This window comes from Hevea brasiliensis, chromosome 10, assembly GCF_030052815.1.
Source record: "Hevea brasiliensis isolate MT/VB/25A 57/8 chromosome 10, ASM3005281v1, whole genome shotgun sequence".
Lineage (NCBI taxonomy): Eukaryota > Viridiplantae > Streptophyta > Magnoliopsida > Malpighiales > Euphorbiaceae > Hevea > Hevea brasiliensis.
Window position 1 is genome coordinate 2,297,341 of NC_079502.1, and position 23,729 is coordinate 2,321,069.

General features: G+C 33.9%; 3 protein-coding genes across 4 annotated transcripts; 2 read left to right on the plus strand and 1 right to left on the minus strand.

Moving 5' to 3' along the window:
- Window positions 1-1,961: 1,961 nt before the first annotated feature.
- On the minus strand, window positions 1,962-5,773 carry LOC110634963 (small ribosomal subunit biogenesis GTPase RsgA 1, mitochondrial). Its single transcript, XM_058128890.1, has 5 exons — window positions 4,978-5,773; window positions 3,767-3,988; window positions 3,476-3,670; window positions 3,182-3,375; window positions 1,962-2,684 (listed from the first exon to the last, which is right to left on the minus strand). The coding sequence occupies exons 1-5, from the start codon at window positions 5,677-5,679 to the stop codon at window positions 2,495-2,497; spliced, it is 1,503 nt and encodes a 500-aa protein (XP_057984873.1). The 5' UTR covers window positions 5,680-5,773; the 3' UTR covers window positions 1,962-2,494.
- An 8,222-nt stretch (window positions 5,774-13,995) lies between these two features.
- Window positions 13,996-17,895, plus strand: LOC110634964 (F-box/kelch-repeat protein At1g67480). 2 transcript variants are annotated; one of them, XM_021784122.2, is made up of 4 exons: window positions 13,996-14,237; window positions 15,476-15,545; window positions 15,646-16,505; window positions 17,087-17,895. In XM_021784122.2, the coding sequence occupies exons 3-4, from the start codon at window positions 15,976-15,978 to the stop codon at window positions 17,712-17,714; spliced, it is 1,158 nt and encodes a 385-aa protein (XP_021639814.2). In that variant the 5' UTR covers window positions 13,996-14,237; window positions 15,476-15,545; window positions 15,646-15,975; the 3' UTR covers window positions 17,715-17,895. The 2 variants fall into 2 exon arrangements, with proteins under 2 accessions (XP_021639814.2, XP_021639815.2); XM_021784123.2 differs by lacking the exon at window positions 13,996-14,237 and adding an exon at window positions 14,267-15,061.
- An 883-nt stretch (window positions 17,896-18,778) lies between these two features.
- Window positions 18,779-23,233, plus strand: LOC110634956 (nuclear pore complex protein NUP54). Its single transcript, XM_021784112.2, has 9 exons — window positions 18,779-19,399; window positions 19,503-19,556; window positions 19,819-19,878; window positions 20,000-20,110; window positions 20,960-21,025; window positions 21,112-21,198; window positions 22,062-22,163; window positions 22,256-22,405; window positions 22,730-23,233. Exons 1-9 carry the CDS (start codon window positions 19,019-19,021, stop codon window positions 22,844-22,846), a joined length of 1,128 nt encoding a protein of 375 aa, XP_021639804.2. The 5' UTR covers window positions 18,779-19,018; the 3' UTR covers window positions 22,847-23,233.
- Window positions 23,234-23,729: the final 496 nt, after the last annotated feature.

The following is a 23,729-nucleotide window of genomic DNA, read 5'->3' on the forward strand; positions in this document are numbered from 1 at the left end:
TTGGTCTCAACTGAAGATAGCAAGACTACAGTTTTACAGTTTGTGCTTTTTGATTGTTTTATGATTCATAATGTTCTCTTGATTGCTTTTAATTTTGGTTGGGGTGATTGTTGGAAATGGTGGGTGGATTCTAATTATCCATATTTTGAGTTCTTTAAAGTGTGGCATTTGTTAGTGGTGAATCCTTCGGGTAAGTAACAATGAGGATTTAGGGTCATAGCACATTCGCTATGGTTTTCTCCAAGCGTATATGAATAAATAGTTCAACATGAAGCAAATGCTCAACTGTGATAGATGATTGATGGATTAGCACAGAGAAGCGTTAAGTAATGTGTCGATATGCTACTCAATGGCTCTTAAATTATTCTACAGGGTTAATAGCATTTCATTACTTCTGTTAATTCTCATCTAGTATAATTTGATAATTTTTTCTTGGGGACTTGACTCTAGTCAGTTTGTGCATCTGGTTACTCTGACATAACATTTAGGCGTCAAGATACAATTAGTACTTAAACATATAATGATGTATGGCAACCAAAGGGAAAATATATGAGAATGAGAGAGAACCTACTTCCAGATTCCCCCCTTCCCTCCCCTTTCTCTGCCTCCAGCCAAAATAATTGCTATAGAGTTGCCATTCAATTGACGTCTCAAACTTTGAAATGCTACTAAGCTTCTAAGCTATTTTCCCGAACTGTTTACTTGGGTCGCTATGTGTAGATTGTATTCCATTATTCGAAGTTCTTGGCATCCTCATACCCCAGTAACCCTTCCTTCCTGCATGTACTACACGAGGTCATGGCCCATGTTTATTGAAATTGAAAATGTAATGTAAATACAATGTGAATAATGAGTGTGCTTGAAGAGTATTTAAAATGATTCCCAGGAAAAAAGATGTATTTTGTATCCCGTTGTGTGTTTTTGGTAATGTTGTGTTGATGTGGTTAAATGTACCAATTTTCTTGTGAGACATTATCAAGACAATAATAATTGCGAGTAGGATTTTCCGAAATATTCGAAGTAGCGTTGTGGGTAAATGGTTTTCAACTTTGTCCAGCCAAAAGGTGAGTGACAAATTCTTTGTTGCAATTAAACTCTCCAATCTCCATAATCTATATTATATATATGGAAAAAAGTGATGAGTGTAAAAAAAAAAATTGACATATCTATTTATTTTTTGTAAAATTAATTAACTTATAAATATAAATACAATGGGTCTGCCATTTTTCCGCATTTCAATTTTGAGGCTAGGCAAATGCCAAACCTCTATCAATATTACAGCATGAAGATTTTAAGGTGGCTTCAACAACATATGAACAGAATATTTTTCCTTCGGTCCGATAGTCACAATCTTGGTGTCCTCCTCACGCCCCTTTTTTGAAATTAAACTTCGATGCTGCAGTGGTCGAGCCAGGAATAGGGGTGCAATTACAGTGATTTGTAGAGATTATGCAGGTAAGGTGGTAGATTGATGCTGTTGTTTGTACCCTTCAATCTTAGATTCCCTTCTGCTAGAAAGTTTAGCCTGTACAGAGGCCTTACTATTTGCTAAAAGTGGAGGTTGGGGGAGAGTTGTGGTAGAAGGTGACTCTTCCATCACCATTAACACTTTTCAAAGACAGCAAATTCCTCTGCTTATTCAAGAACCAGTTCTTGATAGTTTGGAAATCTCTAAACAACTACGAAAGGTCCGCTTTGCAACTGTTTGTAGAGATGGTAAGCAAGCTGCCCATTTTTAAGTTAAACAGTTCTTTCAGCATACCTCATTCAGATGTAATCCATATTACCAAACGAACTTTTTATCTCAATCTTCGCCGCGTTAATGGCTTCTCAATGACTTTGCGTCTATGAGGAAAAAAAAACCTCTACCAACGCGGCAACGCTCTTGTTTTCTTTCGCAGGCTAAGAAACGTTGCTAAGATGTAATTGATATTGAAAAGAAAAGTTTTAGACATATGCCATTGCACAATAATGATCTTATAGAAAAAACTTAAATAGACTTGCTTCATTATGAAGCTAAGATACAAGTATATGAACTTCAATTATTTTACATTTAAATGTCATTATAAACCAAATCCAGGTAAAAATTTCCCTAATCTTATAACAGTACATTCCCCCTTAAAGAAGAAACATAGATTCATTCAATAACAGAGACAGAAGACGACATTCCCTAAGGATCTGAATAGTGTTCATAAACCTTCTTTATATGCTCGCACAGAGAGCGGTTCAACTGCCCAGTTCTTAGGTGGGCCGCCTGTCTGTGTAAGCAACATTTAGGTCACAACCTCTGTATTAGCAATCAAGCATGACAATCATTCATGTTAGACGTGAGACAACTCTAAATAGCTGCCAATCATGGAATAGATGAAGCTTAGAGCAGTGCTCGTTAACCTCAGATTCTGATCTATACAAACTGAGCTCAATCTCTGCGACGAGAAAGGGGGGTCAAAAAGCTAATTATTTTCGATGTACCCTGTGACACTTTTTAAACTTCCTACTGATTTTCATTCCTTAGTGCTCTCAAGAAAGGATCATTTTCTTCATCTAGTGAGTTGTCGTCATCATCCAGTTCATCCAACTCATCCAGGATTGATTGGTTGATCCTTTTGCGAGACTGTCTTCTGTGCTTCTTGGGCTCCAAACGAGGCTCTGCTTGCTGCACGCCCATATCTCCTACCTTGTACCTGCAGATTGGCACATTCAGAATTTAGTGACCAATTCCAGGAATATCTGCAACAGTTGGGAAACTGTGCTAATGACAACTGAACCGCATGAGGATTTGAGGCTGAAGTCATACTGTTAATCCAGTAAAACTGGGATGAAAGGGCTTATGATAATCAAAGAGATGTCCTTGGAATTATAGAAGGTACAGGCAGAACACAAGTACAAAGGAATTAGTGCCAAGTGTTCTGACACCCTCCACGGAATCTATGGCAATGGCATTGGCCAGTTTCTGCTCTAATGCAGCAGACACCATTTTTCTCTAAGTTGAATGAATCAATGTTATGGAAATCATGTCTAAGTAAAAGGTAATAAAACAGCTAATTTCCACTTGTTACTTTTTAATATTTGTACACTATGAAGCTCATTATAAACCATATGCACTAAAGAAGATTGTCTGAAACCAGAAATGTTAGAAATTTAAGCCTGGGTCAGACACTTCATGTTTAATTTGACATACCTTACATCAGCCTCCTTTTTGGTTCCATATGTCCTCAATTGAAATTCCTCCCTGATTCTGATCTCATCAAGGAGTTGAAAATAGAAGGAATATCTTTCCCAATCCCCTTTCACAATGCACCCAGGCTCACCAAGATGTAAGCAATCACTGAATGTACATTTAGCAGGTCCAGTGGCACTAAGCATTTTCCTGATCTGAAACAAAGATATCAGTTGAAATGAGGAGGTGCAAACCTAGTGAAAATTAAGATAATGATTCTAATGAAGTATATTTCAAGTCAGCAGAAAGTCACACCTCGGGGAATGCCTGTGCAAGAGATTGCTTTGTTACTTTAAGCAAACTAGGCTGGTTAAAACCAGGAGTATCAGCGAGATACCCCCCTCCAGATAGTGGAAGCAAAGAAACATTACGAGTGGTATGCTTCCCTCTGCCACTTCTTGTTGAAACTTCCCCAACACGCTGTTCCTCAAACCACTTACTTCCTAATATCTGGTTAAGGCACATGAACAATGAGTAAACTGTAAGATACATCAAACATAAAAGAAAAAGAAAGATGAAGATGAAAAGCAGAGAGATCAAACCCACAGGGTCAAACCAATTATCCACTTCTGCAGCATCACAGGCACGGGGGTTGTTTCTCAGAACATTTATCAGGCTAGATTTCCCAACTCCACTAGGACCCACAATCACAGTGGTTTGATCTCTCAGAATAAAAGCAAGAGAATCAAGTCCACGCTTGGATTCAACACTACAAAACACTGGTTCATAACCCCAGCTGCGCAGTCTACGTTTCCAGGCCACCAACGTCTACATAAGCCGAATAAAAATTTACAATCAATGGAACTATGAAAGGATGAAAATGGAACAAATTTTACTACTGGATATGCCTTCTGTGGTTAGGAGAGGCTAGGAAGCTTTTCAAGTAATTGTATGCACGATAAGAGTAAAAATCATAAGAAAACTTGTGACTTATGAGGATCAACATTACAAAATTTTAATGAAATTAACAACACCAAGTACAATACAGCACCTGATCTATGTAGTTTTGCCACTAATACGGTAATACATTGGTGATGACAAACTAAGGCAAGATCAAGTAACAGCAGAGACATTATCTCTGTCAATAACAGCATCACTTCAGATATTTTTCTCTTACCATGTGCAGCTCACGACTCGGGCTAGTAAAAAAATTATTATTATTATTATTATTATTTTGTTCATCGGATGAGCAACAAAAAGGGGTAGCTCTCTTCCTCCCATAAAACCATCCTATTAGCCGTGTTTGATCCTGAGACCTACTAATGAAGATTCTATATCTTTTACATCTATGGTAGGAGAGGCATATATTTGCCAAAATCTAAACCACTATAAATCAAATTCAAAATTGTTTTGGCTATATGTTTGTAACAAACTAAAGCAGGGTCAAGTAACGGTCCTGTCATTAATCATATTATGCTACTGCTAGTGTCTACAGGAAACATCAACCAGAGATGCCCTAAAACCACAAGTTCGCACCACCTCAGAAATTGATCTATTTTCATGTGCAATTCAAGAGCAAAGCAAGTAATCACAAAATTAACCAATAGCAAACATCCACCATTCTAACTTAGCATAATCATCATGGTTATTTGTCAAAAATTCAAACTAAATAAACAACCAGCAGCCTCAGCACCAAAAATTACAGAAATGAATCACAAAAACGTATCCATCTCTACTGATACAATAGTTTAAAACATGAACTAACCATGATGCAAAAACAGAATTCACTGAACTATTAACAGACTAAAAATTCTAACCCCTTCGTCAACAAGCTCCGATTTATTCAAAGCAAGCGTCAAGGGAATCCCAGTGGACTCAGCCTCAACCAGAAATCTCGTAAGGGTGAATGGCTCAAGCTGCGGCTGCTCCATGGAGAAAAGCACCAATAAGTGATCCACATTAGCTATGGGAGGGTCCAAAATTTCTGAGCTCCGTTGAAACACATTCTCGATCATGCCCCTTCGGTCCACCCAATCTATGGACCCTACCACTACCTTGTCCCCTACCAGCACTCTCCTCTTTATCTTCTTCAGCACCGCCCTCACCACACAAAGCAACTCAACACCAATTTTACCTTCATCGGAGTTACTACTAGAAGCTTCCTCTTCGCTCTTCTGGAAGGTGCTAGAAAGCTCAGAGGAGGAAGGTAGTGACTGGATGATTACACGCATAAAGTTGGCTTGGGCAGCAGCCACAGTGCCAATGGCTTGTGAATCAGAGAGGTCAGGTTTGTCCTCTAGAGAGAGTACCGGCGCCAAGGAGGAATATTCCTTAAAGGATTGTTTGGCTCTGAGGAGATTCTTGTTCGGTTGGGGTTTTCTGGAGACATTGTTAGGGTTCTTTTGCTGTTGCTGCTTTGCTGCAATAACTGGGAGGTGGCGAAAGGAGGTTATGCGGCGGAGGAGGTTGTGGAGGGTTGGTGTTCGGTGGAGGAAGAGGGACATTGAAGCGATAGACATCAGTAGTGAGAAACAGAAAGGCAACTGAAATGACCCTTGCTACTGCTTAAAATGATAATTTCCATGAGAAACAGAGAGACTCTTATTTAGTAGTTTTAACAGTTCAAGTTTGTCCCACATTTATTTTTGAATTATAATTTGATCTTTAAATTTAAATTATACTAATAATCACTGTCATTAACAAAATAATTCTACATTTAAATTTTATATTTAAATAATTATGTAAAATTACCATTATGTGTTTATTTTAATTAATTTTATAATAAATATTCAATTTAAAGGTTATTAAAAAAAAAAACAAGTTTATAATAGTTATACTCTTTAAGGTTTTTAAGTACAAATCAGATATTTCTTTTGAAATAAATTATTTTATAATAAAAATATATAAAATTATGTTTAATCTTTATTTTTTTAAATAAAAATTTTTTAAATTAAAATTTTTTATTTTAAATATGGGAATTAATAAAAGATAAATTAATTCAATTAAATTTTTGTAAAAATAAGGTGATAGAGAGTAATAGTTAAAGAAAAATATTGAAAGTTTGAAAGGGTAATTTATATTCTCTACAAATATATTTTAATTAATTGTATATATAAATATTTATTTTAATATTATTAAACTTATTTTTATATAAATTTAAATTTATATTTAATAAAATTTAATAAAAAAAAAGGCCGACTAACCCAAGTCAGAGTCCAATGGATCTTTAGCGATTACTAATTTTGTACAAACGAATGGGCCTGTTAGTGTTAGGTGCTGAGACTTTCTAGAGTTTATTTTTGGCGGGGGATAGTTCGTTGACGGATTCTGAATTAACTATATTCGTTACAGGGATTAATTTTAATAAGATATGTTTAAATAATATATTATTAAATTTTTGGAATAAAGTCAAATTTAGTAATTAATATTTATATTCAATTTAAAATTTACAATTTAATTATCTGAACCTTAAATATATTAAATATGTATATAAATAATTTTATTTATAAATTTTGAAAACTTATACTTAGAAAAATTCTAATATTTTTACAAAATTATTATATTTAAAATATTATTATTAATAAAATATCTATTTTATTTATTTATTTATTTCCTTGAGTACGGAGATTGAATGCCGGCAAGACTTAGAAATAATTTATATTAATTTTTTAAATATTTTTATGTTAACTTTCAATAACAACTAGTAATTTTGCTCGCATATTGCAATATATTGAAGAATAAAGATATTGAACTATATTAGTTATATATATTGTTAGAAAAATAACAATTATAATGGCTTTAATTATGTAATTATTTTGTAACACCTCAAATTTTTAAATTTATTATTCTGTGAGTAATATTAATATTTTATTTTATTTAAATTTTAGAAAATTATTTAAAATTTTTCGAATTTTTGAAATCGGGTTTGATTTCCCGAAAATATAAAACTTTGATGATTTTTAAAATTAATTTAAAGACCACGTGGAAAAACTAAAAATATATTTGGAATTTACGAATTTTTCTGAGTTTTCTGAAATTTTTTCGAAATTTTTGGACCTCGTTTATTGTCCCAAGGCAGAGTAAAAATTTAATTTTGGGTACCCTGAATCGAATCAGCCGAATCAAACCGGATTGGATCAGACCGGTCAAGTCAGACAAGCTCATTCTTCTTCTTCTTTTTCCTTCCCGCGCGCGTTTTCCTCTCTTCCTCTTTCTCCCGTTTTCTCTCTCCTCTCTCACCCCCAGGCCATGCCGCCGCCACCCAGCCTTCCTCACCTCGCCGGTGCACCACACCAGCACCTCCCCACCGCCTGCCGGCCTTCCAAGCAGCCGGAAACGACGCGCGAGCTTCCTTTGCGCATCGAAATCTGACCGATCGAAATCTGACCGATCCGGCCACCGATTGGGCCGAGTCTTGTGTCAAACACCATCTACACCTCGATAGCTTTCCATAGACATCAATAACACCAAAATCCATTGAGCGGTTTACCCAATTTTTGTCTAGAAAGTTTTAACCCATTTCGACTTTTGAGCTAGATTTCTCACAAGCCATGAATCCTACGAGAAAACCGAGAGTACCAGAGCTCTCCACTCGTCGAGAGCTTTGCCGCAATATAAATTTTAAAATTTTCCAACATCGTTTTTCGGTGGGCCCCACGAAACTTCGTAGTGTTTTTCTGAGCATTAAATGAGCTTAGAAATTTTCGTAAAAATTATATACTAACCCCTGTATTGTGAGCTTCGTGTAGGTACCTTCAATTTACTGAAATTCGACAGTTGCCCAGATCTGTGAATTTTCGACCAGACAGACCGGCTACCGAAAAAGTCTTGGAATTTAATCGAGATTTTGGCTACCCCGCCATTTTCAGACATTCCGAGGGCGTTTGTGGAGTTGGAATCGGTATAGGTAAACCCGAACCTTGTTTTTTTGTAAGTTTCTAGTCCTTGAATGGGATTAAAAATCTATAAAATATTCGTGGTAATTCAGAAAACTATGATTCTTTTTGCAATAGCTTAGCAATATTGCTAAATACAGCGGGGCAAAGTTTTATAATTTTTAGAACTTATTTGGGTAGTTTTTACAAAAGGGGTCAATTATAATGACTAAACTGTAATTTTACATATTATGATTGATGACTATTTGGATGGGCCCAGGAGGGGCTGTGTAATGTGATTGAGATGTGAATATATGGTTTGTGGTTATAGAAGTGTGTTTTAACCCTTTTTGTAGGTTGGGTAAGTCCTAGGTATATGAGAGACTCTGCCGGATTTTCGGCACGACTTATAATATATTTGGTCTTTTCTTGATTTGTATTGAGTCAATTATATTAAATAATTTTAATATAATTGTCAGGTGAGCCGGGACAACCTTCCTCCTTCTCCCAGCCGCCACAGTGACTTTGGTTGAGTCTGTGAGTAAAATATTAATTTTAATTGTAATTTTAATATTATTATATATTCAAGTATGCCCATGTATCACTTATAAATATATATTTATGTAGTTAAATACTAGGCACGTTTTTATGTTGCATTCATAATTGTTAAAGTGTCATGGATGTTGTTGTGGTAATTTGGAGCAGTGTGCGTGCGTGCGGTATAGTGTTGGCTATGGACAGGACGGGTATACACGGCTTGAGATCTTCGCTGGGACCCGGTCCTTCGGGGTAGACACGGCTTGAGTTCTTCGCTAGGACTCCGATTTGGTTTATTAAGTGAAAGTTCGAGCTTGAGTTCGTCGCTGGCACAGTTTGGATTAAGAGGACTGTATAGGGGATCAGCTCCCATATATGTATTGTTTGATAATGTTCACACCTGACATTATCAGGTGTGTGAGTCTGCTGTTATGATGTGAAAATATTGCCGATATTGCATTTCACTCTACAGGGTGCATTAGTTTTAGATAGTTATAGAGATTATGGTTAAAATTGATATTTTACTCTCTGAGTCGAACGCTCTCTCCTGTTCATTATTTTTCAGGCTACAAGAGGATTATTGTTGTGATTAACCTGTTTTTCTCCTTTGCAGGTTATTTATTAATATTTGTGTAATTTTATTAACTCCTAAAAATTTCGCACGTGTTAGAAATATTTATTTGATTTGGGTCTGTAATATAATTACCATGATGAGCCTGTAAACTTATTATATGCATCTATGTTAGACTGATGAGGGAGCTGAGTTCCCATTTATTTTTATGACGTATGAGTATGTGGAGGGTGAGCTGAGCTCCCCAATTGATTATATATTGTGTTTACAGGTCGGGTGAGTCAAAAACTCTCCGTTGAAAGGTCCATTTTATGGCCGGACTCTGTCCGGTTGAATTCTTGAAATTTAGCCCAAATGGGTCTTAGAGTTGGGTTAAGGAATAGTAAGCTTACTACGGGCCTCAGGGGCTTTAGGCTGACCCAGGTCCTAGTGCTGGTCCGGCCCATAGGTTGGGTTGTGACACATTTTTCTTATAAAATCATGCCTCTCGTTATGTTACTATCGAGTAAGTTGGGCAGGTTAACAAAGCCAAAAACAAAATTTTAGAATTCTCCATAAAATGAATTAAAAAATAATAATATTAATTGTAAGTATAAAAGAAAAGAAAAGATAAAAAAAAAAGTTAATAAATTTTTGTTCAAAATTACTATTTATAAAATATTTACACCTCTTCAATCAGACACAATAATTTACTTTATATTTATTAGAATAATTACATATATTTTTAGAATAAATACAACCGTTTACTTTGCATCTCTTATAATAATTACATTTATTCATTTATATCTTTTATAACATATATAATCGTTCAATTTTTATCTGTTAGAATAATTACATTTATTCACTTATACCTCTTATAATAAATATAACAATTTGGTAATAAATAATTTATTTTATTACCTTTTAATGAACATACATAACTCTTTTAATATAAAATAATTTTTTTTATCATCAATTATTTTTAACATATGTATGACAATATTTAGAGTCAATGTATGCATAAAAAATATTATTTTTTATATTTTATATTTTTTATATTCTATATGATACTAAAATTTATTTTATTTTAATATTAAGTCATTTGTGAATGTATTTATTTATAAATTTTATACCCTAAATATTTATGTGAGGATGTGGGAAGGGTTTCTTATCCCGCATATGTATTATTAGTATGAACTTCTTGCTATTCTTTATTCGTTGGGCAGCCTTAAGTTGTTTCAATATTGAAATTTGGACGGTGTAAGCTACAGCTTGGAAGGGTAATGTAATAATGTTTAGCTAGTAGTTAGTGGAAGAGTCGTGATCTTACTGACTAGATATAAATCTGTTACTTTATATATTTTAAAATGTAAATATATGACTGATAATAAATAAATTATTTAAATATTCTAAATAAAAATTATCAATCATTAACTAGGCCTGCAAGAACCTGTGCCATGGAAACATTAAGGCACTAATTTTCTTTTCATTTTTTCAATTAAAAATTATTAAAAAATTGAAATTTTTTAATAATTAAATTCTTAAATTGTAACATTACAGACAATTTGTCGCTATTAGCCATTATCAAGTTTCTTTTTTTAATAACTAGTTAATAAGGGAAATTTTTTGCTTAAAAAAAGAGTACTCGAATAATTTTTTAAATATATTAATTAAAAAGTATTAAAAATTAATTTTAATTATAAAAATATTAAAATAATAAAATTATTCTTTTAAATTTAATAATATTTAAAATAATATTTTTATTAAAAAAGCAATATCAACTTTTAAAATTCAATGATAAACAGGCTAGAGTCGACGACATTAAAAATGGAACGGAATTCAAATATTTTTCAAGCCATGGTCTCATCTAACACTTGATGAGTACATCATTTGACAACTGGACACAACCTTTCTTCCTATTGGGCCCTGGCGAGTTTGGATCATTGTGTGCCATCACTCAGTTCATAGATTTGTGTGCCGTGCCATATCACGTTGTCCAACAAAGAGTAAAAGCCAAAAAAATAAATAAAAAAATTTAAATTTAATAGTATTGAATTAAAGTCATACATTTAAATTATAATTAAAAATAAATAAATAAAATAGTAAAATCAACTCAGAGTAATAAAATTAAATTTTTAATTAAAATTAAATAAATTAAAAATAAAAAAAAATCTTATAGGTGTACAAATCAATCAATCAACCTAAATAATTTTAAATTAAAATTAATAATTTTATACATTTAAAAATTAATTATAATTTAAAAATAACTATAAGCCAATTTTTTTTTATTTTGATTTCAGATTAAAATAGTTTTAAACCGAAATTTTGTTTATATATATATTATAATCATATGAATAGTTTTTTTTATTTTTACTAATTAATATATTTTAAATTAATATTTATTTTTGAATAACTGTGATAATTTAAAAAATGCTAAAAAAATAAAAAAATTTCAAATCAATTTAAAATTATTTAATATGAAAATTATATATATATATAATTTTAAATTTTAATTGTTTAATTTCAATTTATATATTAAAAAAATTAATTTTATTGATTTGATTTGATAAAATAAAATGAATCTGCCGAAAGCATCGCATGTACAGCCCTATTGCAGACCCAATAACCCAAGCAAAATGAAAATCTGCCCTAAGGGTAGCGGACATTCTACCCAAACCAAACCATCCATTCACAATCACATCTGCCGGACCGTGTGGGTCCCACAAAGATTGAAGTAAACCATCCACCGTCAACTTCGACCCAACTTTACCCTTGTCTCGACCAAATCCACCACAGCGTAGCTCCACAACCATTGACAAATTAAATATATATAAAAATACCTTATCGGCGCAAATAAATAAATAAATATAAACATCAAATGTCATCTGTCAGATCTCCACCGCATCTTGTGTTCATGTGAAACCAAAATCTATGCGTCCATAAGCAGGAGATCAGTGGCAGCCATGCATAGACCTCCATCCAAAATCTGCACAAAGGAATATATATCTAAGGTTCAGCATTGCAGGATTGATACTTAACCAGGTACGTCAATATTGATGTTGAAAATTTTAGCACAGTCAATTGTATTACCTCCACTCCTTTGTGATAAAAACCATTGATTTCGACTACGTTATTAGCCTACACCACACGTATATATACATTCTTTGTTGGCATATATGCATATATCATGCGTCTATATCCATCAAGTGTTTGTTGGTCCCTGCTGCATTCTTATAAAACAATGGATTCTTTCCATGGGATAGTAGAATTTGACACGTATCAATTTCTATTTAAAATTAAATAGTTAAAAATTGTGAAATTAATTTTTTTTTTTAAGTTTGTTTGTTTATTTATTTATTTTTAATAGAAAAAAAAGATAATTAAAAAAATAAAAATCATGAGCTAGCAAGGGGAATCTACAAATGCAAACTCCTCCCTGGAAGTGATGATCAGTGATCAGATGCTGATAAATATAAGAGTAGCTAGCATCTGAGTGTCACACACAAGATTTGCAGCGCATGATTCTCATTTCTCCATCACCATCGGTGGTGCCTAGACAAACCTAGTAGGGCTCACCACGACAATGCACATTGAAAAACATGGTAAAAAGACAACAATGATATTTAGCCCATGGTATTTGAATGGTGGATTTTGAAAAATCGTTAATCTAGTTTTATTCATTAACCATTTATCATGTAATCCCTCAAAATTAGAATTTTCAAAAATCCTTGTAAATTTTAGATTTATTTATCAACAAAATTAATTTTAATGAATGGAAGATTCTACAACTTAATTTTTTATTTTAAAAAATCCTTTTAATTTCTTAGATTTTATTAATACATTAAATAATTTAAGTGACTATATGATCCATTAAAGTATGTATTTATAAAAATAATGAATTTTAAATTCTTTGACAAATTTTACATATTTCCATGTTTTCTATATAATTTCTTGCCTATCAGTTAATTTTAATTTAATTTTAAATAAAAGTTGAAGTTTCAGTTGTAAAATTTAAATTATTTTATTAATTTTCAATTACGATTCTCGATTCAATAATATAAAATTTTTATTTTTTTATTTTTATTTGTACTCATAACTAATAAATAATTATTTATTTAAATTTAATTAAATTAAGTTTAATTTATAATTTTGAGTCTAATCCAAATCATAGTAAAATTGAGGATGATACGAGTTAAATTTTTATGAGTATCTGACTCGATCAAAATTTAATAAGACGTATTTAAATAGTATATAATTGAGTTTAAAATATATTTAAATTTGAGAAATAATACTCATAATAAATTCAGATCGAGTTTGAGATTTACATATTGGGTATCCGTTCTCTAAACTTATTTATATAAATATTTAATTAAATATAAAATAAATATTTTATAATAATATTTATAAATATTTTATATTTTATTTTAAATAAAGAAAATTTAAATATTTATAAAATTATTAAAATTTTAAAATATAAATATTAATAGAAATATTTTTATATAAATTATTGATTAAAATATATAAAATTAAATTAATTTAAATATTTTTCGCATGATAATAATTGTTTAGAATAAGTTTATATAATTAAAAATGAAATAGAGATTAAATTTTAAAATCTTAATTAAATTTAAATTTAAACTCAAATAAAATTATTTTTATAATTATTAGTCCACAAACGACTATTTATTTAGATAATTGAATACTTAATTTTCCACTGGAGAAGAAAAATATTTTCAATTTTTTAATTTTATATTTTTATAAAAATTTTAAAATAGGAAGAAAGAGAAAGAGAAGAGTGTCTAAACACGACAGCACACCATATCCTATAATTGTAAAATTGGAATAAAAAGAAAAAAAGAAAAAAGAAATTCCATCGTGTTCCTTTGTATAAGGAACGCAGCACAGCACAAGTGACATAAAAAGGAGGTCGTCTCTCTGTTTCATAACCGCGTTTGAGGAAATCTGAAATCTGATCCTGAGGTGGATAATCTCTGTCAATTATATCTTAGAAACTGCCAAGTTTCGCCCTCTATCTATAATCCTCATTTCACCAATTCTCTCTTTATATCTGCCCCCAAACATTCCTCTTCTGGCTAATTTCATTTTCCTTTTTCAAGTAATGCCTCTTTCTCCCTCTCTCTCTCTCTATATATATATTCTCTATCACTCTGTTCTGTGGTTTTCTTTCTTAATATGAAGCTTTGATCTTATCAGCATTTCCTTCCTTAATACTTCCTTGTTTCCTTCTGGTTCTGGATCATATTTGTTTTTTGCTTTTGCTTCAATAACTCTTCTTGTTTCGGGAAAATTTTCTTTCTTGCTTTGATTCGTTTGTTTCTCGCTTGTGTTAGTGGGGTTTTTTTTTGTCATGTCTAAGTTATGATAAATTTTTGCGTCATTTTTGAATTGCGGATTTTTTTTCTTCTGTTTTTTAATTGCTGGGATTTGTTCTGTTGGGAAGTTTATTCTCCACTATAAAATCTAATGTGGTTTTTCTTTGATTTGCATTTTTCAAAGCTGTTTTAGTTCTATTAAACTGGGTTGCTTCTGTTTTGCTTGGATGATCTCTCTGTTATTCTCGTGGTTTAGAGTTTAGATTCTTTGATTTTCTTGTAATTTGCGTTAAATTTATCCGTAAAGGTTTTAGCATTTTTCATGCTCTGATGTGGATCTTTTAGGTGTAAGTTTTCGTTTTTGTATTTGGTAAATTATTTATTGGTTTTAGATCTGGTTACCTGAGCTTCTTCTTCGTGGATTTTGGAATTTTTTTTTATTCATTCGAACTCTTTTCTTATGAGGGCTAAATTTTTCAGTTGGCTCTCTCTCTCTCTCTCTTATGGGGTGAAATATCAAATAAGGGCAGAGGGGAATTAGACATGTCTAGCTGTTTACCTGTTATCTTGGCCTTCTTGTTGTGTCAAAGAATATTTGGTGGTTATGGTAGGTGACCTCATTTATGCTTTGAAAAGTTACTTTAGAGTGCTTAAGTTTTATGGAATGTTATTATTAATTGAGTCCATATCATTTGTTTAACTTTTGAAATGAAGTTGCAACATTTTGTTTTGGGTACGTAAAATGATGCACAAAATTAAGTACTGCTATTTTGGTATATATTGCTTTTTCGTTATCTTAGATGTTTTTGCATTGCAAAATCCCATGAAACCTTTATGTCCTGTCTAGTAGAAACTATTGCCAAATCTGGGTGGACTTTTATTATCCTCATTCCTCCTCAAAAATGAATTAACAAATAGAATTGCTCTTGCTGCTGTCAAGATCATTATTATCTTTTATTCTTCAAAGTTCACGCCTGATAATTCTAGAATTAACTTATGTTCCTATCATGTTACTGGGCAGGTAGCTACAACTCCAATAAAGATGGAAGCCACTGGCGGCTGAGACTTGCTAAGTTCTATGGCCTTCACTGGTATGCGTGTGTCTTTTAGAGGGGAGTGTTGGATTGGTCTTCTGATGGATAAATGTTGTTTATCTTAGCATTTGTGTTAATTTATTATTATTATGTGTAGAAATTTGGGCAATGTGTGGAGCAAGAGACAATTTTAGAGGCTTATGGAACACCCTGCATAAAACAACCAAAAGGAACTACTATAAGAGCAGAATTTCTGGTATGGAATATGAATCAGACTGGACAAGACACAGAAAAACCTCAGCATTTACTGCTCAAGCAATTCGACCTGCAACATCTTTTATGCCTTGGTCTTGTAAAATTCCTATAGGTGATGGTTATCATGAGTTTCTTTAATTGAACATCTGTCATTTCAAAGTACTGATACATTCTAGGGAGATATAGTAGATTGAATACAATAACCATCTACATCTCTCTTGATTTCTTGAAAATGCTGGGTGTTGCGAGTGGAAAGAAGAGATTGACAGAGACAAATATGTTTTTCTCCACTTCACTCACCCAAGATAAGTCAACTCATTCGAGGAGCAACCTTCTATTAGCTTCGCAGGTTGCTGATGATATTGACTGCCCCATTCTACCTGGGCTGCCTGATGATGTGGCAAAGTATTGCCTAGCACTCGTTCCCCGTCCCTATTTCCCAGCTATGGGGGCTGTCTGCAAGAAATGGAGATCAGTTATTAAAAGCAAAGAATTCCTTGTTGTGCGAAAATTGGCTGGGTTGCTTGAGGAATGGCTATATGTCCTAACTATGGATTCTGAAGGAAAGGAAAGCCACTGGGAAGTTATGGATTGCTTGGGACACAGGTATCAGCTTCTTCCACCAATGCCTGGTCCTGTGAAGGCTGGCTTTGGGGTAGTTGTTCTAAATGGCAAGCTTCTTGTCATGGCTGGTTATTCAGTTATTGATGGGAATGGCTCTGCCTCTGCTGATGTTTATGAATATGATTCTTTCCTCAATAGGTATGTTTTCCATAAGAACATGGAATTTTCTGTCTCTGCCTGTGTGTCTATTTCACCTTCCAACATCTTCTTTGCTAAATTTATCCATTTTTTCCTTGTCAAATTGTATGTATGTAGGTCTAGCGGATATTGTTGTTTTGTTAGTTGTGGGAGTCTGGGAAGAAGTCTGTTCGATAGTACTGTGTACTGTTTAGGAAGTATATTTCTTTGTGAATCTTTGATTCTTTGTGGCCATTTTAAAAACCTTATTCTTATACATCAGCACTAAGATAGTGACTTTATTCAGTCTTAGATACATTTTTGCAACTTGTTTAACCAGCTTATCAGTTGCGCGATTTACAAATTACAATTTTAGAGAACCCATTTTTGTTGAATAATTAAGAATAAACTAACCTCCTCTATGTTGTTTCATTCTTTTGGAACTAACTTTAGAACAAGGAGATTGTTGTTATTAGTGCCTGGGTTTATTCCTGACCTGAGTAGGGTTGATCTGGCCTTATTATCCAATCGAAAATTTTAAGTTCTATTTTTGGATTCTTCAGATTCTTACTTGTTATACAACATGGCCTCTGTAATTGCAGTTGGAGCAAATTGTCAAACATGAATGTTGCACGCTATGATTTTGCATGTGCAGAGGTTAATGGCAAAGTTTATGCTGTTGGGGGCTATGGAATGGATGGCGATAGTCTCTCAAGTGCAGAGATGTATGATCCTGACACTGAAAAATGGACCCTGATAGAGAGTCTTCGCCGCCCAAGGTGGGGCTGCTTTGCATGTGGCTTTGAGGGGAAGCTTTATGTCATGGGCGGACGGTCAAGCTTCACCATTGGCAATTCAAAGTTTGTTGATGTGTACAATCCTGAGAGTAACTCATGGTGTGAGATCAAGAACGGCTGTGTCATGGTTACTGCTCATGCCGTGCTGGAAAAAAAGCTCTTCTGTATGGAGTGGAAGAATCAGCGGAAACTAGCAATATTCAATCCAGAGGACAATTCGTGGAAAATGGTGCCAGTTCCATTGACAGGTAGCTCAAGTATTGGTTTTCGGTTTGGAATACTTGATGGGAAACTTCTGTTGTTCTCACTAGAAGAGGCACCTGGTTACCGTACACTGTTGTATGATCCTAATGCTTCCCCAGGTTCAGAGTGGCAGACTTCTGAAATAAAGCCGTCCGGACTGTGCTTGTGCAGTGTGACCATCAAGGCATGAAATGGTGCATTTTCTGGGACTACAAGTTCTTATTACAAGTCTAGAGTGTATTGTACTATTACTGGATATCTTTGTAATGGTTAAATGTACTGACTTCTGTATTTCACTTTCACTTGTTGTTAAGGTTGAGCAATCTAGTTGGTATGAATCTCTTGCTGCTACATTCTTCCTTGCCCCTCAACTATGTCGTGTCAGAATTATTGAGGTAGTAATGTGTTTATTCTTGTGTTTATTTTTTGGCTCAAGAGTTCTTGCGGGGCACCCAACCACTCCCAGGGCGCATGAGTTATATAGGCTCTGAACCAGAACCTGAACTTGCCACTGTGATTGTTGCTATTTGAGACGGTACCCTTTAGTAGTCTCAAATGAAAATGGCTTCCCTTCATTTGGTAAGGTGGACAGAAGGCCAAGGATATCTACATACTACTGCGAGGAACAATCAAAACGAATATCAAGCGCAGCTAAGAGCATCCCATTATTTTGAGAATAAGCTTGAATGATTGATTTGGGGGTGAAGCCAAACCTTGAGATGTCTTTGCTATTGGTATTTTGGGATTGAAGACGTGTGTGTTCTTGGAATGTTCTGAATGACATGATTCTATTTCCTTCCTTGTCAAGTATTTGTGATGGGAGAGAGGGGCACAGTTCGGTTTTGATCCGTCAAAGGGAGGGCCTTGAATTAAACTGCCGGATTCGATTTAATTTTTATTTTTATTTTGTTGAAACTGAGTCTTTAATAGTTAAAGTTTGGGTAATTTGTTATTTGATCCTTGGGCTTTAATTGATATTGTGATTTAATTTTTATATTTTAAAAATTTAATAATTTAATCTCTTATTTGTATTTTGTCAAAATCAAACATCTTTTTATTTAATATTGTTATTTATTTGAATGGAAAGTAAATATATTCTTTATTTAATTTTTTAATTTGTTTTTCTTAATAAATGAAATAATATTATTAAAATTTATAATTTATTAATAATTTATATTAAATTTAAATTTAAATCTGTTATTTCAAATTTTTATATCCGGAGCATAAAATTATTTCAAATTAAATCTGTGAAATTGATAACACCAAAAGGTCCAAAACCCCGTCGATTAAGCGCCGAAAAGACTTTCCCCCAAAGTGCCCGCGCCCCACGGCCCAAGTGAAAAGTAAACCCTCTACCCTCTCTGAGCGGCAAAGGATCGAATACTGGAGCGGCAAACACGCTACTAAACAGCAAAAGCCACAACTCATGGCATCTTTTTCTTAAGAGCAGCAGAGATCTATACTTGCTAGCTCATTTTCCTCTAATTGCATACAATGTTCGGCACTCCATCCTCAGCGCCTGCATTTGGCACTCCATCCTCTGCGCCTGCATTTGGTACGCCCTCTTCAACTCCGGCGTTTGGTACTCCATCTTCGACTCCGGCCTTTGGAGCTCTGTCTTCGACTCCGGCCTTTGGAGCTCCATCGACGCCGTCTTTCGCCACCGGCTTCGGCTCCTCCCTTTTCTCCACCCCATTCTCGTCTCAAACGCAACAGCAACAACAGACTCCGTTTTTTCTGCAGCCGTCTACTGGTTTAGGATTTCAGACTCCATTTGCTGCTCCTCAGACGACGCTGTTCCCTAATGCTCAACTTATTACTCAGATGGCCCCTGTGGCTCCGCTTCCTTTCTCGCTCCCTGATCGTGATATTCAGGTTTTGTTTGTTTGTTCTTTTTCATTTTGGTGTGACTAAAATCCTGGCTCTGATTCTGTGCTTGTGGCTCAGTCTCTGATGTTTGTTTTTCCATTTTTATCAGGCGATTGTGGATGCTTACAAGGAGGAGCCAGGAAACCCTAAGTATGCGTTCAAGGTTCGTTCCATTTCTCTCCTTTTCTCTTTTGTTCCTATTTCATTAGTATTTGGTTGCTGACAATGCTGAGGAGGGAGAAGAAGGCTAACTAGGTTTACAATTCTATGCTATTTCGTTTCCTTGAGTTCTAATCGGTCAATATTTTTGTAATTAAAATTTGTTATGTGTGTGTGTGTGTGTGTGTGTGTGTGTGTGTGTGTTTTCTGATTAACTGAGTGAAGAATTAGGTTTTAGATGTTGACATTTTGTGTTAATTTTGCAGTATTTGTTGTTTAGTGTAACTGATCCACAGCATAGAGTGAAGCCTGCTGGTGTATCAGATGTGAGTTTATCATTTCATTGTTCTTTATTTTTATCACAATTTTTTTTTTAATGGTAAATCATGAAATGCTATCCTCTTGAGCTTTTTTTGGCTAAGTTTGGAGAATAGTTTGCATTGCTAGATCATGTGGGCAGAGGCTATGGCAAAGCTAGAGGGCATGGAAAGTTCGGATAGAGAACGATTGTGGCCTCAGCTTATTGAAGGTTTCAAAGATCTTTCTCACCGGCTTAAGGTAGTGCTTGTTACTTCAAGGCATGAAGTGTACGTATACTGATTAGAAGAAACATGCTACCACTACTTGCTAGCTTGTAGTATACTGATTTTTCTGTTATAAACATCATGATGTTCATATTGCTGCATTGACTAAATTTCAGTTTAAGGCTTACATATCAAAGTTGGAGTAGGCTTTTGTGAGCTAGAACTTTGAAGGTTATAGCTCTTGGACTATTCATTTCTGCAAATTTCAATTTTCTTTCACTTGCTATGTTATCAGTAAGAACCATATTGAACTCAACATGGCACATAAGGAGTTGAAGTATAACCATTCTGTTCTTTACATGCGTAGAAGATAGCTACACTACCTGCCAGGATTTGCCCACTTCAAATTAGCTCTCCTATTTCACGTGGTTTGTGGATTAGGGGGAGTGTCTCTGAAGGATTTTGTAACAAACTTCAATGATAAGTCTAAAAGTTTAGGTAGTAAGCAAACTACTCTTGCAAATTATCAGTTTAAAGAGTGGCTAAAGCAGCAAAATTTTGTGTTCCTGTCAAGTACCGTAGAAATAAAATGAACGCTCTAAGGACTGCTGAATTCAACTTCTTGATCTTAAATATCATGAAGGTGAAATTTTTTTACATGGAAAATAAATGAACTGAGAAGGTACAACCTTATTCAGGCTAAAGTGGCTCTCCAGGTGTTGTTTTTCTGTGGTTTGCATCTGTATAAAAAGTTACAAATCGAAACAGTTTAAGCTCTTTACTCTTAATGTTTATGTGTTACACGCTCTTCCTTGTGCCATCATATTTCCTGGTGGACTCTTGTGAGTGAACATCTTGACATTGTAAAGTTGAATTGATGCAGCTCCAAGATGAAGTTATTGTTTCCGATGCTGAGCGATTGCGAATGACCCAAAGCAATGTAAAGATGGTACGGTTTTGTCTATCTCCAGAGTTCCTACTTTCATGCAACCTCTGTTTTTGAATATGCTTTTCATGTATATAAGTACTTTGCAGCTTCAAAGGCATTTTCAAGCTGAGACTCTTCCCTGGATTGAAAGAATGAGGCAAAAAGAGCAGAGTCTTCAAAGGCGTCTTTTAAGGGTGAGAATGTTGTATGCCCTTATTATGCAAAACCATTTTGAATGAAGAGAATGGCTTTATCCATTGCATCCCACATTTTAGTCTTCTGTGGGGCTTGTTATGTGTTCCATGTGCTGGATGTGAAATAGATGAATCATGTTTTCAGAATCCTTTGCCATTCTTTACTATAATGAAAGATGCGTTTTGAATTCTGAGCCTTTTAATTCCATCCACCATTTCAGTTTCAAGCCTGAGTTTTCAATCCAAAAAACTCTATTTTGAAGCAATGTTGATTGTCCATCAAATAGCATTAGACTTTATCCATTTAATAGTAACTTGTTTATCATACAAGTCAGGAAAATATTAATGGAAAAGCAAGCATAAAAGGGAAGGGCTATGTAGAGAAATTAGGTGGTTTCTTAACCTGACCTAGGAGCAAGCAATGCACATAACACATGTTATTTTGTGTAAGATGTAAGTTGTTTTCTGAAATTTCTCTCTCAAAGATCCTATATGATTTATGCATATGAATCTTGTATATTTTATGTGTACCTATTATGAGTTTCATTTCAAATCTGTAGAAATTAAAGATTGCACCAATAATGAAATTATGAGGTTTAAATTGCCTCAATTGAAAGTTCAAGTCCAAATTGAAATTTTTATGGAATTGTGGGGGGCTTTAGAAGATACTTCTCATCTTTTATGTGGTTGGTGCACTGTCCACTATGGTTAAAAGTATTTAGAATCTGTTTGTGATGCTATTGCCAATTGTCTTTTTATCACAATTGTGGGGGCCTGGGCTGTCAACACCTGTTTGTCTAGTGTGAACAATTTGTGCATTTGGTTCCTGTTAACACATCCTCATGTGTGCTGTGTGCTTGAAGATAATGAGAATAATGGAGGCATTGGAGGGTAAGGGTTACCGAATGCCCTTAATGAAAGGGGAAGCTGAATTGGCTGAGAAGTTGGCTGCAATAACCAGACAGGTGGGTGTTTCTTGCACTGTACTCCCTTTATGCTTTTCTTCTTCACTTGGGTGCCTGTCAGGGATGATGTTAACAAGTAGAATCATGTTCAGTTGAAAGGATCTGGAGCTGAACTTTCTAGAAGGGTTCAGAACCTACTCACTGTATCACGTGTTCAAGCAAATGCCATCGGAGCTGGTGGTTCTATTTATCTTCCAGGATCAACCAAAATACATGATCAGAGTCTTGCTGATATGCAGGAGGTAATGGACAACATTTGAAGTCATGGATGTAACATCATTTGTCATTATCAATAATTTTATTTTTTAGAGCTCATTGACGTATTTTATGTAACTGCCATATTGTAACACAATTTGAAAAGGAAAAAAAAAGATCTAATATCATACTAACCATGCCGACTGGTTAATAATTACAGTTGTGCAAAAGATATTACATCATTCTTCTAATCCCATATTGGAAAGCGATGCTACTTGTGAAATGCAATTATTCACAGTTATTATTGCTGTTAATTATAATTTTAATAGAATTATAGTTGACAGGTGACAAATGATTGGTTTGCTGGGCAGGTTTTACAACAGCAGACGGAAGCCATAGCAAGGCTTGGCAATGTATTGAAGCGAGATATGAGAGACATGGAAATTATAATGGCAGTGGACACAGAAATGACAGAAGATGTAAGCTAACGAGATGAGGCATCAGGGAGCACTTGCTGCATTTGTCTTGATTCTTTTGACGCCTTGAAATTTTGCGATTGATCTAGTTGGAATGGTGCTAATATGGTCCAAACTCACTTTGTTTTTGCAATGGGCAAAATAGGCCTTGTTTTTTGCACTGATTTTATCGTAGTCCTCCGTGTTGTATCAAGGAAAAAAAAGATCTGCAATGATGGCTGGTGATGTGTGATTTCTGATCCCAGGCATGCATGTTCTATTGCGTTAACTGGACTGTCAGGAAAACACTGTATGTCGAGAACGGTGCCTAGTAGTTAACCTGCATCATCTGGTAAACTGTATTTCTCACTTGACTGTCCACTTGTTTGCACTCGAGCTATAAATATTCTACGTAGTTCATTTGCTTCGTCTGATGAAATAATGCAAGCAATTAACCTATCAGGTGGGTAAATCATTCAAGTATGACATAACTCATGGGTGAGGGGTCGAGTGATAAAATCAGTATCAAAATATAAGAAGTCATCTTTTTATATCTTATTTATTAGATATATTAAAGAATTATCACTGAAATTAATTATGGGTATTCTAAGTTAAATATTGAAATTATATAAGGGATGACAATTTTTTTTTACATTCCAAGTCTAGCGTCAGTCAAGGTAGTTTAGCCCTTTACAAAGATACAGCTTGCTTGATCGTGTCAAGAAATTCTTATTTAGAGCTTATTTAATATTATTATTAAAACTGTTAGAGAAAATTATTTTTTTAAATATACATATAAAGGTCTTAAAAATAATTTAAAATTAAATTTAATAAATTTTAATTATAAAAATATTAAAATAATAAAATTATTATTTTAAATTATTTTTTTAATAACATCTAAAATAATATTTTTATT

What these genes read in the sequence shown, in the direction of transcription:
- LOC110634963 (XM_058128890.1), bottom strand. Translation starts at nt 5,679, where the DNA reads ATGTCTATCGCTTCAATGTCCCTCTTCCTCCACCGAACACCAACCCTC. An exon ending in TGGATAATTGGTTTGACCCT is followed by an intron (nt 3,671 to 3,766) that starts GTGGGTTTGATC and finishes TGCCTTAACCAG; the next exon opens with ATATTAGGAAGTAAGTGGTT. An exon ending in AAAAAGGAGGCTGATGTAAG is followed by an intron (nt 2,685 to 3,181) that starts GTATGTCAAATT and finishes GCCAATCTGCAG; the next exon opens with GTACAAGGTAGGAGATATGG.
- LOC110634964 (XM_021784122.2), top strand. Translation starts at nt 15,976, where the DNA reads ATGCTGGGTGTTGCGAGTGGAAAGAAGAGATTGACAGAGACAAATATG. An exon ending in TATGATTCTTTCCTCAATAG is followed by an intron (nt 16,506 to 17,086) that starts GTATGTTTTCCA and finishes CTGTAATTGCAG; the next exon opens with TTGGAGCAAATTGTCAAACA.
- LOC110634956 (XM_021784112.2), top strand. Translation starts at nt 19,019, where the DNA reads ATGTTCGGCACTCCATCCTCAGCGCCTGCATTTGGCACTCCATCCTCT. An exon ending in AGCCTGCTGGTGTATCAGAT is followed by an intron (nt 19,879 to 19,999) that starts GTGAGTTTATCA and finishes TTGCATTGCTAG; the next exon opens with ATCATGTGGGCAGAGGCTAT. An exon ending in ATCTTTCTCACCGGCTTAAG is followed by an intron (nt 20,111 to 20,959) that starts GTAGTGCTTGTT and finishes GAATTGATGCAG; the next exon opens with CTCCAAGATGAAGTTATTGT.